At 50.0% G+C, this 15,814-nt stretch overlaps 1 protein-coding gene across 1 annotated transcript; it reads left to right on the forward strand.

Moving 5' to 3' along the window:
• The first annotated feature begins 741 nt into the window (after nucleotides 1–741).
• On the forward strand, nucleotides 742–6,754 carry LOC119106393 (centromere protein V). The gene is made up of 4 exons (XM_037230034.1): nucleotides 742–823; nucleotides 4,741–4,844; nucleotides 5,555–5,736; nucleotides 6,507–6,754. Exons 1-4 carry the CDS (start codon nucleotides 803–805, stop codon nucleotides 6,605–6,607), a joined length of 408 nt encoding a protein of 135 aa, XP_037085929.1. The 5' UTR covers nucleotides 742–802; the 3' UTR covers nucleotides 6,608–6,754.
• Nucleotides 6,755–15,814: the final 9,060 nt, after the last annotated feature.

A 15,814-nucleotide genomic window follows, 5' to 3' on the forward strand; every position in this document is an offset into this window, starting at 1 on the left:
GACGAATCTTCACATCTGATTTTGACAGACTCTCTGAGCAGTGTTCTTAGTCTGAGGTATTTTTATCCATCATGTCCCCTTGTACAGGATATGCTAGACGTCTGACTCATCTGGATCAGGCTCGAAAGAACGTCACCCTCGTTGAATTCCCAGTCACATTGGAATCTCCGGCAACGAGGTGACTGCCGGGGCTGCAAGGCGAACAGCGGTGTGTCCATGTGTACGCTCTCTTTCTATCCCTGCTAGAGATGTTCATCCTGCAATAAAAACCTCTCTGCAGAACGAATGGCAGCGTTGTTGGGATGGGACAAACGAAAACAATTTCAGAGCAATAAAACCTCGGGACTTCGACTTCAAGTTCGGGACTCTACACGGTTCTAGACGGTAGGGTAAAACAAAACTCGTTATGGGCGCCAAATGACCGCTGCAGTCGGCGCGCCTGAAAACACTAATAAACAACATGAGACCAGAGCTGGTGGCAAGTTGCATAGTGCATCATGATAATGGTGACAAATGTTGGTCGTCGTGTCTTTGCTTTGGCTAGAGGCTCAAATTTGACTGGTTAACAAATGGCAAACCATGGGCATTTCATACATTTTCACACAGACATCGTGCCCCACCATCCGCTGCCGTAGTTCTTCTCGCGTCCGCAGGCGGCGCGGCGGTCGCCAGGGCCCGCGTGGTCGGCCTAACGCTTTAGAAATACGGGCCGCAGGGCTGGCTGTCCGCAGAAGGGTCCACGCCGCGACCGGTGCCGAGCCGCCACCCCCACGGAGACGGAGTCAGCGCCCACGCCCTCGACATGCAGTACAACATTTTCCAGGTGGGAGCGCCTTACAGCGCGTGATTTTAGGGAGGATTTAAAAAGGTGTGATTTCGAACAATGCCGATCATATTTACAGAATGATGCCGATGAGTCTTTACCATTCATATTTGACAGGACCGTAAATCGGAGTGAACTTAACTATTGTGGTAAAATATGACACAATATGCACGCTTTTCAAAACAAGGCCAAGGGCTTGGCATTCGGACAATATGAAACGGATTTCCAGGCTTTATAGTCTATAACAGAGATGCAAACAGGCATTCAATACATTTTCAATAAACAGAAATCGCTAAATTTCGCAAAAACACAGCAATGTAAAGGCGTGTTAAACTCTCCATGTGCAGTTGTTAGGCACGGAAGTTTGTTTTTTACCTTCTAGACTGGAGTGCACCGTCGTGAAACACGCGAATTGCTCCTGAGCTGCAATACATCTAGGCTCATGAGGTTCAATTCTTTATCGTGAACTAGCTACTGGGCATGGAATGATACGGAATGTTTAGCAACAATTTTCTGCGCTTCCACGGGTGTAGTTAAGGGGGAGGGAAGCGGGACAGCCACTCGTTCAGAGGCCTTGAGCGAGCCCTTGCCGGAAGCTCTTCAAAGGAAATCGCACTGAGGTCCAAACGCCCAAAGAATCCCCCAAAGAGTTGTCTCGGACCTCAATGGGTTTCTGACCCCATTACATTTCCAGGGGTCCCCAACTGGCCAACATGTAGTGAAAAGGTCTCATCTACAGGGGTAACGCAGTGCCACCAGCGTCCCTATAAGTCTAGAGAAACAACTCTAGGCTTTCAACTCTAACCCGTCCAGAATTTCCCCGGGAAATGAACGCAATCAACCCGGGCCACTGTGGTGCAGCCCGAAATAGTCCCTCAACCTTCTTACTGTGCAATAAAGATGGTAAACGGGAGAGTCATTCTGTTCGACAACGTCCATGTGGAGATGCTGCGTGAAATCTTTCATCCCGCGGCAACATCAGCTATGAATGAATGCTGTTGTCTTCAAGACTTCTAGCCAAAATTTCTCCATTCTTTACTGTTGCCCCCAGCAGGTTGTCTGCTAAAAACTGCGGCACACACTTGTCTGATTTTTTTAAAGCTTCAATATCTGTCTCAGATGGCCCCAGACGTTTCTTGAGCGATCCAATTTAGGAATGCAAGTGCTTGCACCGCTTCAGACCACGCGGTGCGTTGAAATGAGAAAGCACTTATGTTTTACAGAAGCGGTCCCCAACTTCCTTGAATAATGTCAAGACAATATCCACATCATTAATGTGAGTTTCAGAAAATCTTGCAGGGTAGGCGTGCAACGGCCTGAACTTCACACACCTTTGGCTGTTAATGTTTTGAATGCGGTTCGAAACGAGGTGCACCGCCGTAAGCAGCAATTCAAGCTTATCGCTAATGTGAGTTTCAGAAAAATCGTACGGGTCCGGGCTGAACGACCTTTAACCCTGTAGATCTTTCGAGGTCATAGCTTCGAATGTGCGGGGCGCGAGGGGCGCCAGCGTGATCAACATGTCGACCCCATCATTCGTGTGAATTTTAGCAAAATCTTGGGCGTCCCTTTTGAGTGTGAATATTGATGTGGATGCGGACGCGGAGCTGTCTCTACAGACGTACAGTGAAGGGCGAGTACAACCTTTCAAATCAACTCTTATAACATGCTCCACCAGTCAGCGTTGTGTGCCTATGGCATAAACGACCCTTTTATGCTGCGAATTGGGATGATTAGCACATACGGCCTACTGGCTCATGAACCAGAGGCGTATACCAGGGGCGTATTTCTGCAAAATGAGGTGGGTAGGGTTAGAACATGGTAAAATAGTAGCTATGTTCCTCAAATACACAGAATGCGAGCTTATTGCCGAATTTGACCCATTTCTTTCTCAACGCTGTGGAGAAAGCCGCTTCCTGACTGAAGAGGAGGACCCAAACAGGAATCTACTCCACATACCAGCTACGTATTTTATAATGCCTTATGAACTTTTTTAACCCTCCTCCCATCGCTGAATTTTGGAAGTGATTTTTTCACTTCTGCCCGGGAAAAGCATGACATATGAATGCTGGCATCTTAGTTGATTCAGTTTTAGACCCACATGACGTGGGGTTCTGTGATTCATGGTATGGTCCCCTAGCATGAGAACAGCGCCCAGAAAACAAAAAGTGATTGTAGCCAGCACGGAGCCCATTGGAGGTTTGTAATACGTGCTGTCAACCCTGGGTGAGCCGCTGCACCGGAACTGCAACATACTGGTATGAAGGCCGGTCCCGCTGTCGGCACACCTCTGATGACAAACACCACCGCCGATGGTGTGAGGGACGGTCCCCCTGTCGGCACACATCCGATGGCAAACACCACCGCCGATGGTATGAGGGACGGTCCCGCTGTCGGCACACCCCCGATGACAAACACCACCGCCGATGATACGAGGGACGGTCCCGCTGTCGGCGCACTTCCGATGATAAACACCACCGCCGATGGTATGAGGGACGGTCCCGCTGTCGACACACCTCCGATGACAAACACCACCGCCGATGGTATGAGGGACGGTCCCGCTGTCGGCGCACCTCCGATGACAAACACCACCTCCGATGGTATGAGGGACGGTCCCGCTGTCGGCGCACCTCCGATGACAAACACCACCGCCGATGGTATGAGGGAAGGTCCCGCTGTCGGCGCACCTCCGATGACAAACACCACCGCCGGTGGTATGAGGGACGTTCCCGCTGTCGGCGCACCTCCGGTGACAAACACCACCGCCGGTGTATTGTGCCCATGGTGGTGTGCCAGCAAGGACGGACGACCCGCTACGGGCCCACGGGAGCGATCCGCGCTGGAGATATTATACATATATCCAGGCTTCTGCGACCTTCTATTTTGGGTTGGTTCATACTTAGTTAGGTTTCCGGCCTGAGGCCGAGTGAGTCCGAGTTTCAGCTTGGCTCATCTGCGAGACGAATCGTTTCAGTCGAGTCCCAGCCCCAAAACGTCGTGAGACTTGAGTCGAGTTCCACCCTGACTGGGCTCAGACCCCTGACCTGTAATGAAGTCACTGAATGTTCGCAAACTTTTGGGTGCCGCAAGACAGATTGCTTCGCAGCCCGAAACCAGATGTCTCGAATGAACGTATCATCCGAAATGAAACGAAGGAGCGCCCAGTTTACTATTTCCTGGCAGCAGCTTCACATTGCATCACTTGTATGTTGTTACTCGCATGCAATTAAAGCGTACAGCAACGGAAAACAATGGTGAGTTACAACCCGGGAAAAAACCCACCCGAGCTTTCACGCGGTTATCGCGCAGACCGCTGGCTGATGTTGTGCAGCGGCGTAGATGCTTTTTATTGCATGTGTCTAGCCATTGTTCCGCACCGCCGGCCAAGGAGTCAAGCCTGTCACGCGGCCCATTATCTTTGACCTAGAAATTCCCCACAATAACAGTGCGGTCAATGTGTACATAGGCTCAGTGGACCACGAGCAATTCTCCGATTAACGACCGAGTGATGCAATTCATGCCTGACTCCAGCCAGGCGGGGGTCAAGCCGAGGTCTGCATAACGCTTTCTCTGCACGACGTGCGCTCTGAGTGGCCCACGCCCTGTGAGGCATGTCCTCTGTGCGGCCCTTGCTGTGCAGCACTGTTGTTCTGTTTAGTTCTGGTTTTGTGCTTCGTACGAATTACTTCTGATGCTTCATGCGACCCATGCCCTAAGCGGCTTGTGCCATGTGTGACATCGTGAAATTAGACTGAACGTCTGTTCAGTTAATCAAATATTTTCCAAAAATCACCCAGGTTTACTATTCTGTAACACTGCACGCCTCGCGGCATGAAACCTCCTGTTCTTTCCTGACAGGTCGACAAATGGCTTTGCCGTGCCTGCAAAAATGAACGGTGAAAATGAACTGTTTACAGGTGATGGACGAGCAGGGAGTGAAGAAACACAAGGGTGGCTGCCACTGTGGTCAGGTCCGGTTTGAGGTCATCGCGCCGTCTCAGGTCACCGCTGTCGAGTGCAGGTCAGCTCCAGGCTACAGTTTCCATTCATAGTTGCGCGCAGCTCCCTTGTGCTGACTGTGGTGGACCAATGGGGTGAACTGCCACTGATCCGTAAAGGCTGCCGTCCGCACAGCTATAGTTCAGCCATATCCGTAAAGGCTGCCGTCCGCACAGCTATAGTTCAGCCATATCCGTTAGGGCTGCCGTCCGCACAGCTATAGTTCAGCCATATCCGCGCGCACGGCGTTATAAACCTCAGCTATGGCCGAGTGGACCGTTATAAGGTTGCAGAGTGAACAATTACTTGCGACAGCAGCGAGTGGCATTATCTGGTGCAGGGCTAGTGGACACCATAGGTGTGGAATTTTCTAGATTTCTGTATCCAGATGTAGATCCAGATCTAGATTTTCTAGTAGCTGGAAGTACGCCATCCATACTACCTCGTTTCTTGAGCCGAGACGCCAGCGCAGGAGTAAGTATCGACCAGAGTACGCGATGCAACTGCTGGTCCTTAATCATGGCACGCACCAGACCAGACAAGCCATGGCCAGACCAGATCAGACCAGACCAGACCGTGGCCAGACCAGACCAGACCAGACCAGATCAGACCGTGGCCAGACCATACCAGACCATGACCAGACCGCGACCAAACTAGACCAGACCGTGACCAGACTAGACCAGACCGTAACCAGACAAGACCAGAGCTGTGACCGAAAGCCTTGGTCGTCAGCTGTGGTACCTGCACCAAGCGGCAGAGCCGTTACTTCGCCGTGTCCACCGACCAGTTCCGGCTGCTGAAAGGCCACGGCCAGCTCAGCACGTTCGGTCCCCTGCACGCCAAGCACCCTTTCTGCACCACATGCGGCGTGCAGAGCTTCTTCATCCCCAGCGCCGGCCAGGACGACTTTGTCGGTGAGCACGTGACACCTGCCAAGGTCACTAGTCACCCAGCCGGCTCGGTCGGCCGTCTCTTTGTCGGCGAAGGTCATCAGGGGGTATTATGAGCAGCCGCGCCGTAAATTCATGACCAAAGAGCCGCTTGTCTCGGTCGAATCCCGTAACCTTTCGGCTGCCACACGGGCGCGGGCTGCGCTTGTCATGCATATGGGTGTCTATGGCCTAACTCGTGAAGCCCGCATCGGCCCTTGACTGCAGCGAATCGGTGCGTGCCGGACGGTGTCAAGGCCAAGGCCGGCCCGGCCGGCTCGCCGTCCCCCTCCCCCTCCCCCCCTCGCCCATCGCTGCGGTTCCTGTCAGCCTTGTGCACGGTCTGTTGTCTGGTGGGGGTGCGCGGGTGGGCTCAGTGGGGCGTGGCGGCGGCCGCGAAGGTAAACCACCGGCACGGCACACGACATGCTCAGGGGCAGCGGTGCGTGTCGCCCCACAGCGTCCTGCGCGCCGGCCTGGGGAGGTAAGAAACGGGCTCCAACAAATAACTGGGCTGCAAGTGGCATTTTGGGTCTATTTCTTCCACGCAACGCTGTAGACGTGATGCTAACTCTCCTGGATCTTTCACCTTTTTTTGTCACAAGACAATCAGAAGTGCAGTTACATTCATGGGGCCTGGCGCGTGTGATAAACGCGGGGTGGGGTGCCGGCCCCTGAGCGTCGCCTGTCGACATCGTCGTCAGCGCCCGACCCGGCTGCCTAGCACGTGCTAACAGACTGGCTCGCATTTCTAGGTGTTATGCCGCACTGCCTTGACCCCGGAACAATGAAAAAAGTGAAGACAGAGAAGCGAAGCTCAAAGAAATCAGCTTTGTCGAGAGGGTCTTCGAAATGAAGCAAGGAAGGAGGCGGAGGAGAGCCAGCAAAGCTGTTGTCTGCTGTTCCTTCCCCATTTTGTCATGGTTAGAGCTCTCTATGCAAAGTCATGCAAGCGCACCCACAATACCTTCGGTCTTTTTTTTAATATAATTTAACTTATGATTATGAACGTTTTTGGCTACGGCTCACCACGCAGATGCAATGCATTCTACATAGCAGCGGCTGTCACCGATCGGAAGCTCAGGCAGCATTCTGTGCACGGCAGCAGGACGGAGCGAGTGGAATCAGACGCACGACCATGACAGGAGCCACACGACTGCATGCAACTCTGAGTCATGCTGGCGCAACGGTACGGTCGGTTTCACAGCCGCAATCTGGTTCCGCCCATGTACGCTATGCGCACTGTCCTGTAGTTTCAGTGCTTTACATCCGGCTCCACACCATAATGACCAAGCACGCAAAGGAAGCTGGGTAGGCAAACAAGCCATCTGGTGCGCTTGCAGGCATTGGAATGTGGCTTCAAGCATCGCCCATCTCGAGGAGCATCGATTGTCACAAGGGCAGGGCGGTCATTGCCGGGCTTCACCGTGTCTTCGAAGCTCCGTTTCGAAGTGCGGAGCTCTCATATGACTGGTTTTATATTGACTTCAGCGGGTTCAATATGTTCAGAGTCGGTTGGATATTTTGGTCGCGTGTTGCACTTATTGCCCCGTCTACAGGCCCCGCGGTTGTTCCGACGGATCTGAAGTCTCGGAGCACCATCGCTTCGGTGACCAGGGTCTTACCAGGTTGGCATGCCTGCTGGGCTCCAATAGGTGACAGCTTGAGGGCCACTGGCACCTAACCCCACGCCTATGGTTTTGCCGCCCAATCCAGATCACAGAACGGAAGCTTGATCTGCCGCATCTCGCGGCGCTCGCAAAGTTTCACATAAAGACACGATCCACCAGAATGGAATTTCAACGACCTTGTTGGGTCCTCGGCGACCGATTTGCAGAGACCCCGGACCGCTCAGGCGTTGACGAAGGAAAAGCACGTTCTCTTTGCCTTTTTCCGTGGGGTTGCTCGTCGGATTCCCCCGACCGTCGTGGCCAGCTTCTAGTCCATCGCTTGCTGCTTCGGGGGCTCTCTAAAACCTTGCTTGGGGTGTGAACAACGTAGCAGCCACGTGGCGGAGCATGCTGCAAAAAATCAGGGCGTATCTCTCGGCGCGTGGCGAATTTGTCGTCTGTATTTCGGGCGGGCTCTCGTCAGCCCTATGGCTTACCGAATATACATTTATTCACAGATGGCGGTTCCCGACTAGAGCCACAGCAGATGGTTCTAACATCAAAACTTTAACGGGGGAATGCTGCGAGATCGCTGGCGAGTCCGGTCGGCATCCGACTGATAACACAGATTCCTCCTCGAGTTCCACAGTTCCGCAGCGGAACTTGCAGCGGAAAGGTGTAACTGGAGGACGCAGCCGTGAAACATTGTATTTTTGGTGGAACGGGGCAGCCTACGACTGAAAAGGTCGGTAAATATTATGGAACGAATAAACAAAAAAATGAATACTAAGGCATATATTTTGTTATATCATGTAACGCGACTATGGTGTGTCGCAAAACAGTTTGAGAGCAGTGTTTTGACTTTTCGACGGGGATGGTCTTCCTGAACTTGCGAGTGACACTCGAAGCTACTCAAGAAGTGTCTTTTAATGAATCAAAAGCGGGTTTTGTTTTGTTTAGCCCTATTACGCGAAGGCCGCCACCATTCGGAGCTATCACGAAACTCTCTGCCCATGAGTCCTCGGGTAAGGTGCACCACAAAATTCCCCGAGTCGCCCCCCCCCCCTCCCCGTTATGATATCATTTTTTTAGAATGGCATCACATAACCAAACCTAGTAGGACAAGCACTATATCCGGATAATACTTTAAAAAAGTGACCGACCTGGAGACGCGGAATTATCAAGGGGACGCGCTTGTGGCATTTAATTACAACTACCAGCGAAATACTGAGGGGCTGCCCTGATTGTGACTGTGGTAAGTACAACAAGGAACTTTTTCATCTTGATTTAATACAAGCAACTTTACTTAGATTGACGTTATTCCTCTCCCTCTGGACCATCACACATTTGTTATGCGTTGCCACATGGATAACATGTACCAACATTGTGGTTTTGCCACGCATTAGACAATTGTCGACCGTCCGCTGATGAATATGGTCAAGGCTTTAATAGCAGAAACATGCCGCGTTACCTTCTTGGACTCTGCACAAGTGCACAACAGCAATAGTGCTATTGCTGTTGTGCACTAGAACACTTTGTTGGCGAAAATGTATCACCAAGATTCCCATTAATTAATCTTTGGACTGCCATTTGCTGGCGACATTCATCTTCGAATGCACACATTGCGTGTCTTTTGTTGCCCAGAGATTCAAATAGGTTACTCCGAGTATTCCAAGCATCCTTCAACTGCGGCGGACGCCTGCGCAACATCGATGTCCTGAAACTCTCGCTTGACTGCGCCGCGCGCATGCCGGGCCAAAGTGCGCCAAATTTTAAATCTCCCTTCGCATTATAATTGTTTTTGGGGGGCATTTGCCGGAAATTATCCCCGCGACATCATAATTCCACAAAACTTTGGCTATCTTCGCATTGAAACTGGTGGCGGCAGACAGCCAAACTCTGAGCGTTCGGATTCACGACGCTCATTTTCCCGCGATGTAGCTGCTTCTCCGGACAGGTCGAATAGCCATGACCTCTACCTTTGGGTAGAAGATGCAGCTTGGCATGTGTGTTGAACATTACAGATGCGCATTTGCTTTGAACTAAAAGTAGTCTGTCATGATACTATTCTTCCAGCAGCGTATTTCATCCCAATTTCTGCATTGCCTCTCATGGCATGATTTTTTTGCCATGTTAATGCACCAAAGGGCCACTGAATCGTTGCATTGGTAATCTGGGCAGTAGCGATTATATCACATCATTTCCTTCCATCTACGTTTGCTGTAAGTTTGACACACACTGCACATTTCTTAGTTTTGTGTGATTGTGGGATGACAGGTTTTTACACTTTGTATTGCCCTTTGTTTTCAACTCTCGTAGCAAACCATTTTGGACTCCACCAACAAACGCTTGTTAATGTCCTTAGTTGTGTCTGCATGAAATCCCTGTGTTATAGAAACCGCAGTCAACTAAAAAACTTTAGTTGAGGAAATCCCAAGCAGATCTGCAGCCGACAACACAGCGGCCTTGCCGGCGAGCCGAGGCCAGCTCGCATTGTGACTGGTCGTACTAACAGAGAAAGGATGTAAGACGCATGGTGATTGGTTCGAACATCAGTGTTGCCAATAGGTAAGAATCTTACTCTCCGGGGAGGGTGGGATGGAATGGATCTTCTGGCCAGGTGAATCCGTTCAGCTGAACCTCACACACGGAGCGGAGTGAATCCACTCTTCTGGCCAGGTGAATCCGTTCAGCTGACCCTCACACACGGAGCGGGGTGAATCCACTCTTCTGGCCAGGCGAATCCGTTCAGCTGACCCCCACACACGGAGCGGGGGGAATCCACGGAACAAGGCTATTACAAATGCGTTGATGCTTCTTGTCATGCGGAGCGACGCCATTCACTCCAGAACTTCGGTTTCAACAGCAATTTACGGCGATTTTATGCAAATTCGCGTAATCTGTTGGGGCCAGATTGTGTCGTGCCACGGTGCGCCTATCATGGACAGAGGAGTCCATTCAATAAAACGAGTTGTAAAAAACTGATTGCACATACTTACGCACATAGTAGACGCCCAGCGGCCGGCAGGTGCCATCACGCTACAGCCATTGACGCGGTTTTTAAGACCTCCCATGGTTTTGCTTGCCTTTGCCGAACTTTTTGAATCTGACTCCGAAATTCTGAACCTTATATGCTGTGTTCATTAGGTCACCTTATAAGTGACTGCCAGAGTACAAAACCCTGGAGTAATAGCAAGCGGCTTTAAAATAATAAATACTTCCCTTCCCATGTGCTTCACAATTAACTCAATTGGTGGAGCGCTGGACTCGCAATCCGAAGGCCCTGTTCGTGCCCGATCAATTTCAAGGATGTAATTCTGGCTGTGAGTTAAATATGGCACAAAGCCAAACAACATCCAGTTCTTGTCAGGACTCATTAACTTGAGATTGAGATTGGATATTCCCTCCGGAAAACACATCGGTCATTTCCCGACCGATTGCTGCCGTCGTTTTGTGTCTGACCATAGGCGTCATGGAACAGTGCACGGTGATCTACGGGTGGCCGGCTGGGGGAGGGAGGGGGGGGGGGGGCGACCGGCAATGCCGCAGGACGCGCGCAGCGGGACGACATCGTCACTTTAACGAGGCCATACGGCATAAACATACGGTCAAAACACGTAAAATTATACACCGTTGTTCTCATAATTGAAATAAAAGAAAAAAGAGCACATTTGTTTAGCTGTCGCGTTGCTACGAGGCATGGCCTCGTAGGTTTGACGTAAATACGGAAAGGCACGATTTCAAACATTCGTGACTTCACTCGATGCAGACAGCTCGCGGATGTTGGCTAGGTACGTATGCACCATGTTCACCTTAAAACGACCAGTACCTCGAACGGCATGGTACACAAACGTCGTTAAGCCGGGCGAGCACGTGCAAGAGACGAGTTTCGTGTATGTAATTGCGTTAGGAGTGAAGGAGGCATCTTTTGAAATGATCTTTCAGGTAATTCTTGTTTTATTTTGACAAATTCCGCTTGGCTCTGTCACATTCTGAGCTGTGCTGTGCTGTGCTGTGATATGCTGCCCTCCTCTCTACTGTTGCCGTCTTGATCTGATCCGTCATCTAGAATCTGTCGTGTGAACCTAGGACCTATCTCATAGGACAAACTCCTTAACCCACTCAGCCCTCAGCCCTCACCTCGGCCCTGTCCCCCTATCGTCTCCGGCCCTGTGCTATCATCTGCTCTCTTGCGTTGTGCCATTATCCTCCGCTCCGTCCCATTCTATCGTCTCCTGTCCTGCGCTCTTCTACGCTGTGCATTTCCACCCTGCCCCAGCTACTGATCTGTCCTGGCCTCTTCTGTACTGCTCTGTTGTCTCCTGCTTCTCCCGGTCCTGTCTTCTCTCCTGTCATGCCATTCCCAGTTGTGGTGGACCCTCTGTGTGTTCGAATCTTAAGCCGCACTGAGGCCGGGTCAACGGATGACTCTGCCGGCAGCGCCACCTTCGAGTCCTAGCCTCGTCACGAGCCACACCGTACACACTAGGCCGACGGCTCGGAGAAGACACTATTCCACAGCGGTAAGCTGCCACCTAGCGGTAAACGTGGTAAACGGTACGAACTCACTGTGGAGGCCGGGGAGGGCGCTGTAGCTTGCCCCTTTCCTGAATATACTGCCGCTATGCTTAGCTTTAACCGGATTTGGCAGGGTGTGACTGCACCCCGCTTTCCCTAAATACGCCACCCCTGGCCATGTCATGCCAAGCCAGGCTGGTGCGCATTCAGCGAGTTCGGCGGGGGGAAACTCAAGGATCAGCGGAAGTGGGCGGAAAGGTAAGAAGGAGAGGAGAAAGGAAAAAGGTGGCGTAGATGACAGGGCAACTCCCAAGCACCAAATTGTTTTATGTTCCAATCCACAAAGTCATCTGCATCACCTTGGTTTTGCTATTTGAAATCGCGTGTATGACTGGCAGGTATCGGACCCTGTCGCGGCAGGCGATTTCAACTGAGTTCCCCTGTACAGGCCACTAACTGAATTCGAGTTTGTTTCTTATTCGCGGGTAGGCACGGGACGGGGTTTGTAGTTGACGACGGCGGCAGGCAGTGATACTGCGCCGGCAACACAGAAACTCGACCACAGGGCGAGTCTGTGGCGACATAATCCTATGCAAGCGAGACGATGCTGGCGGTCCCGCCTTTCGATAATTGCAATGAACGCTCTTCCCGTTGCAGGAGCTGCATACTCGGCCACACATCAACCCTGCACACGATTCATTTGCAGGATAGGCATTAAGTCATAGCTCCCAACGCAGTTGTAACTGAAGTTGACCTGGCGTCATGGCATGACTTTGGTCTAGACTGATCTTAGTGACCGGACAGAAACTTTACATTACGTATAAACTGTTATGTAGAAGGCATGCTGTCATCATTATCGACATGATGACAGCGCTTTGCAAATTGTAAGGTGCATTTGTCAGGAACATTATGCATATAGATAATACAGCATTATTAGCTTTATTACTCAAAGAAGAAAGAGGAAAATGGAGAGATAAATGTGATATTTCGGCTATATGCGTTTATCAAAAAGAATATTGGCAGCAAATTCAAATTTGTCTGCCGATTTTACTTGACGTTTCAGTTTTATCTTTAAAAACAGCCAGCCAAAGTTTTTACAGACTACCAACATGCAGGGGATTAAACAAGGAGCAATTACCAGTCATTTCTGTGATGCAGTGCACATCTAACTCAAATTAAAATGCGCGAAAAATACGTTAATATGCAAATGAACTTAAGTTAACGGGCATCACGCATAACACATCATTTACTTCCGCAAGCGATTTCAAGCAGACAGGCATCTCGCATCATGCATCACTTTTACATGCAAACTATTTTAATTAAACAGGCATCGTGTATCAAGCGTCAGGCAACGCTGATGCATTAAAGCGATTTTAAGCCAGCATGCATAACACATCAAAACACTACTCACGTTAACACAATCGTTCATGATGAGTCCTGTACATTATAGTCTGGTCGCCATCTTCTTATAAAAAAGATTCACCATTTTTCCTGTCTGGATGGTCCCGTGCTTTGAAGATACCTTTGAGCGAAAAAAGGAAATGGTCTGTACTTTCCTGGATTTTAACCTTGGCGTGTTCTGTCAAAAAGATGATCGCCGAAGAGTTCTTTTTATTCTCTGTTTCGTTTTTAGTGTCTCGCAGGTGTTCATCACAAATGAAACGCGTAGGACGAGGAACTTCCCAGCATAGACAATGTACCTCCCATGTTTTTTCGCGCAGTTTACGCTTAAGTTCGTAAACCACATTTTTTCGCGTGCAAATCCCCTAAAACCCAGGTGTGCATATATGACACCTATCGCACCCCAGACACTTAAGCTTCGAGATAAGATATGGAACCACAGAGTTCTTTAGCTCCTTATCGTTCTCCTAAGCTATGCGTAAGCAGTTTTAACTTGCTAAGGATATGTTGAATTTTCCAGAGCGAGTGTTCATCCATGTCAGGTAGTGTTGAGCCAATTTATTTACCCAAGTCAGCTTTTGCAATGGACTATACAGAAAGGAGGTCCGCATTTGGATGAGCTAGTGACGGTAGAAAAGAGGAACAACTGCACAACGTTAGAAACGGAGCTGTGATCAAGCCCACCAACTCTGGTATGATTTTGCACTGCAAATCTGCGCATCCGACTTCCACTAAGCACAATATAATTCGAAATACGCTCCATATGGCTCTAAGCAACTTATCAAGCAATGAAAAAGACGGAAGAAGCATAAAAATATGGACTTAGCTGTTGGGCACTGGATATTCTCCACGACCTTTAGGTTGAATGTTGGAAATCAAAACATCTAGAGCAGGTAGGGGGATGTATGGTAAGAAACGGGAACATGCCCGTCAACAAGCGGACTCTTGACACTACCTTACACAGATGAGCACTTGCTTTTGAAAACCAAACATATCGTTAGGAAATCCAAACTGCGCGTACGCATAGCTTGGACGAACAAGAAGCTAAGGAAAAGTCTTCGGGGTGCGATGTAAAGATTTACCAAAGGATTTTTTCCAGTCTGTGAAAAAGGCAAAAGAGATAGCCCATTTCTTTCAGGCACATGCACTTGTCACATTCTTCTCGAGTTTTTTTTTGAAGCACTACGTTTCAATATGATCGCCTTTTGCGCGGATCCCAGCCGTCAGACGTGACGTGACTGATGCACAGGAGTGCCGCACCACGTCTTCATCCGGATCGGGCCAAGCCGTGGCCAGAGCGGCCTTCAGAGCCGGGACGCTGCTGTAGGACACCTTCGAGACATCGCTCTCAAGGATGGACCACATGGCGAAGTCCATCGAATTCAGGTCTGGGCTGGAAGGAGGCCACACGTTCTTGTCCCAAAAACCGCTGAAATGGTCTTTGCGCCACGTCTGGGAAACATTCGAAGTGTGAGCCGGTGCACCATCTTGGATGAAGATGTAGTGGTCGCCGAATGTTTCTCTGCCCCACGGGAGCACGCTGCCTTCCCGCATTCTTCGTGTTCCGTGATACGATCTCCCTTCCAAAATAGTGTTTGCATCACAAAGCCGTGGACCATTCATTCAGAGTCCAATCGGGAAGCACCAGCCTTGCGCCACCAAAACATACTCACCATTCAAACTAATGAGCTGTGTTGCAGCCAGCTGGCTAATTGAGAGGCTTCCGTGCCACACGTGTCAACAAATATAGTGCGCATGACGTCATGCAGGCTTTGTGTCCAGACTACCTCTTTTCCCACGCAGCTCGATGTTGCCACTTTTTGAAAGTGTTAAACGATACGGATGACACCCCCCCCCCCTGATCTAATGGCCTGCGCCCACATTCGCCATTTTCGCTACATTTTTTCGCATTTGCCCTTCATAAGCAGAGGTTGCCAAATGCAAATGCCAATACCGTGTTACAAAAAATCATCTGTTAACCGTACCACATGACAATTTTATTTCAAATGGTGAATGCGACATAACAACATGCAGTTCAACTGAGGTGGGCACGTCCATCCTGGCTCCCGCGCCGCCAGAAGATGTCACATACAATGAAAGTCACGTGCTTTGGAATGAAGTTGATTGATTGAAATCAATGTTTTGTTTCACTTTAAGCACAGTCACTGGATCTGCAGGTTATGTGAACCTAGCAACCAGTGACGTACTCGCGGGGCACTATATTGCCTACTGGATGCGGCGTTTTATCGGCTAGATTGCGAGGCTAATGCAGCTTTCCTCAATGGCCTTCTGTTAAGAATTAATGAAATACAATCCAAAGACTTACTGTATGTTGTAAGATCTTGACAGGCTTTTGCAATTTAAGTATGTAACGAAGGTAAAGCGGAGCAATTTGGTGAGATATTTCTACTGCGTGCCAAACATTTCAGTCGTGATAAATTTGATACCCATGCAAAATCCATTGTTGTTGCTGTCGTTGCCATGGTTCAGGGCATGCGTCTCCACAATCGAATGGCATGACACAAGTTTGCGTA

This window comes from Pollicipes pollicipes, unplaced genomic scaffold (assembly GCF_011947565.3).
Source record: "Pollicipes pollicipes isolate AB1234 unplaced genomic scaffold, Ppol_2.1 Scaffold_6138;HRSCAF=7277_pilon_pilon_pilon, whole genome shotgun sequence".
Taxonomy (NCBI): domain Eukaryota; kingdom Metazoa; phylum Arthropoda; class Thecostraca; order Pollicipedomorpha; family Pollicipedidae; genus Pollicipes; species Pollicipes pollicipes.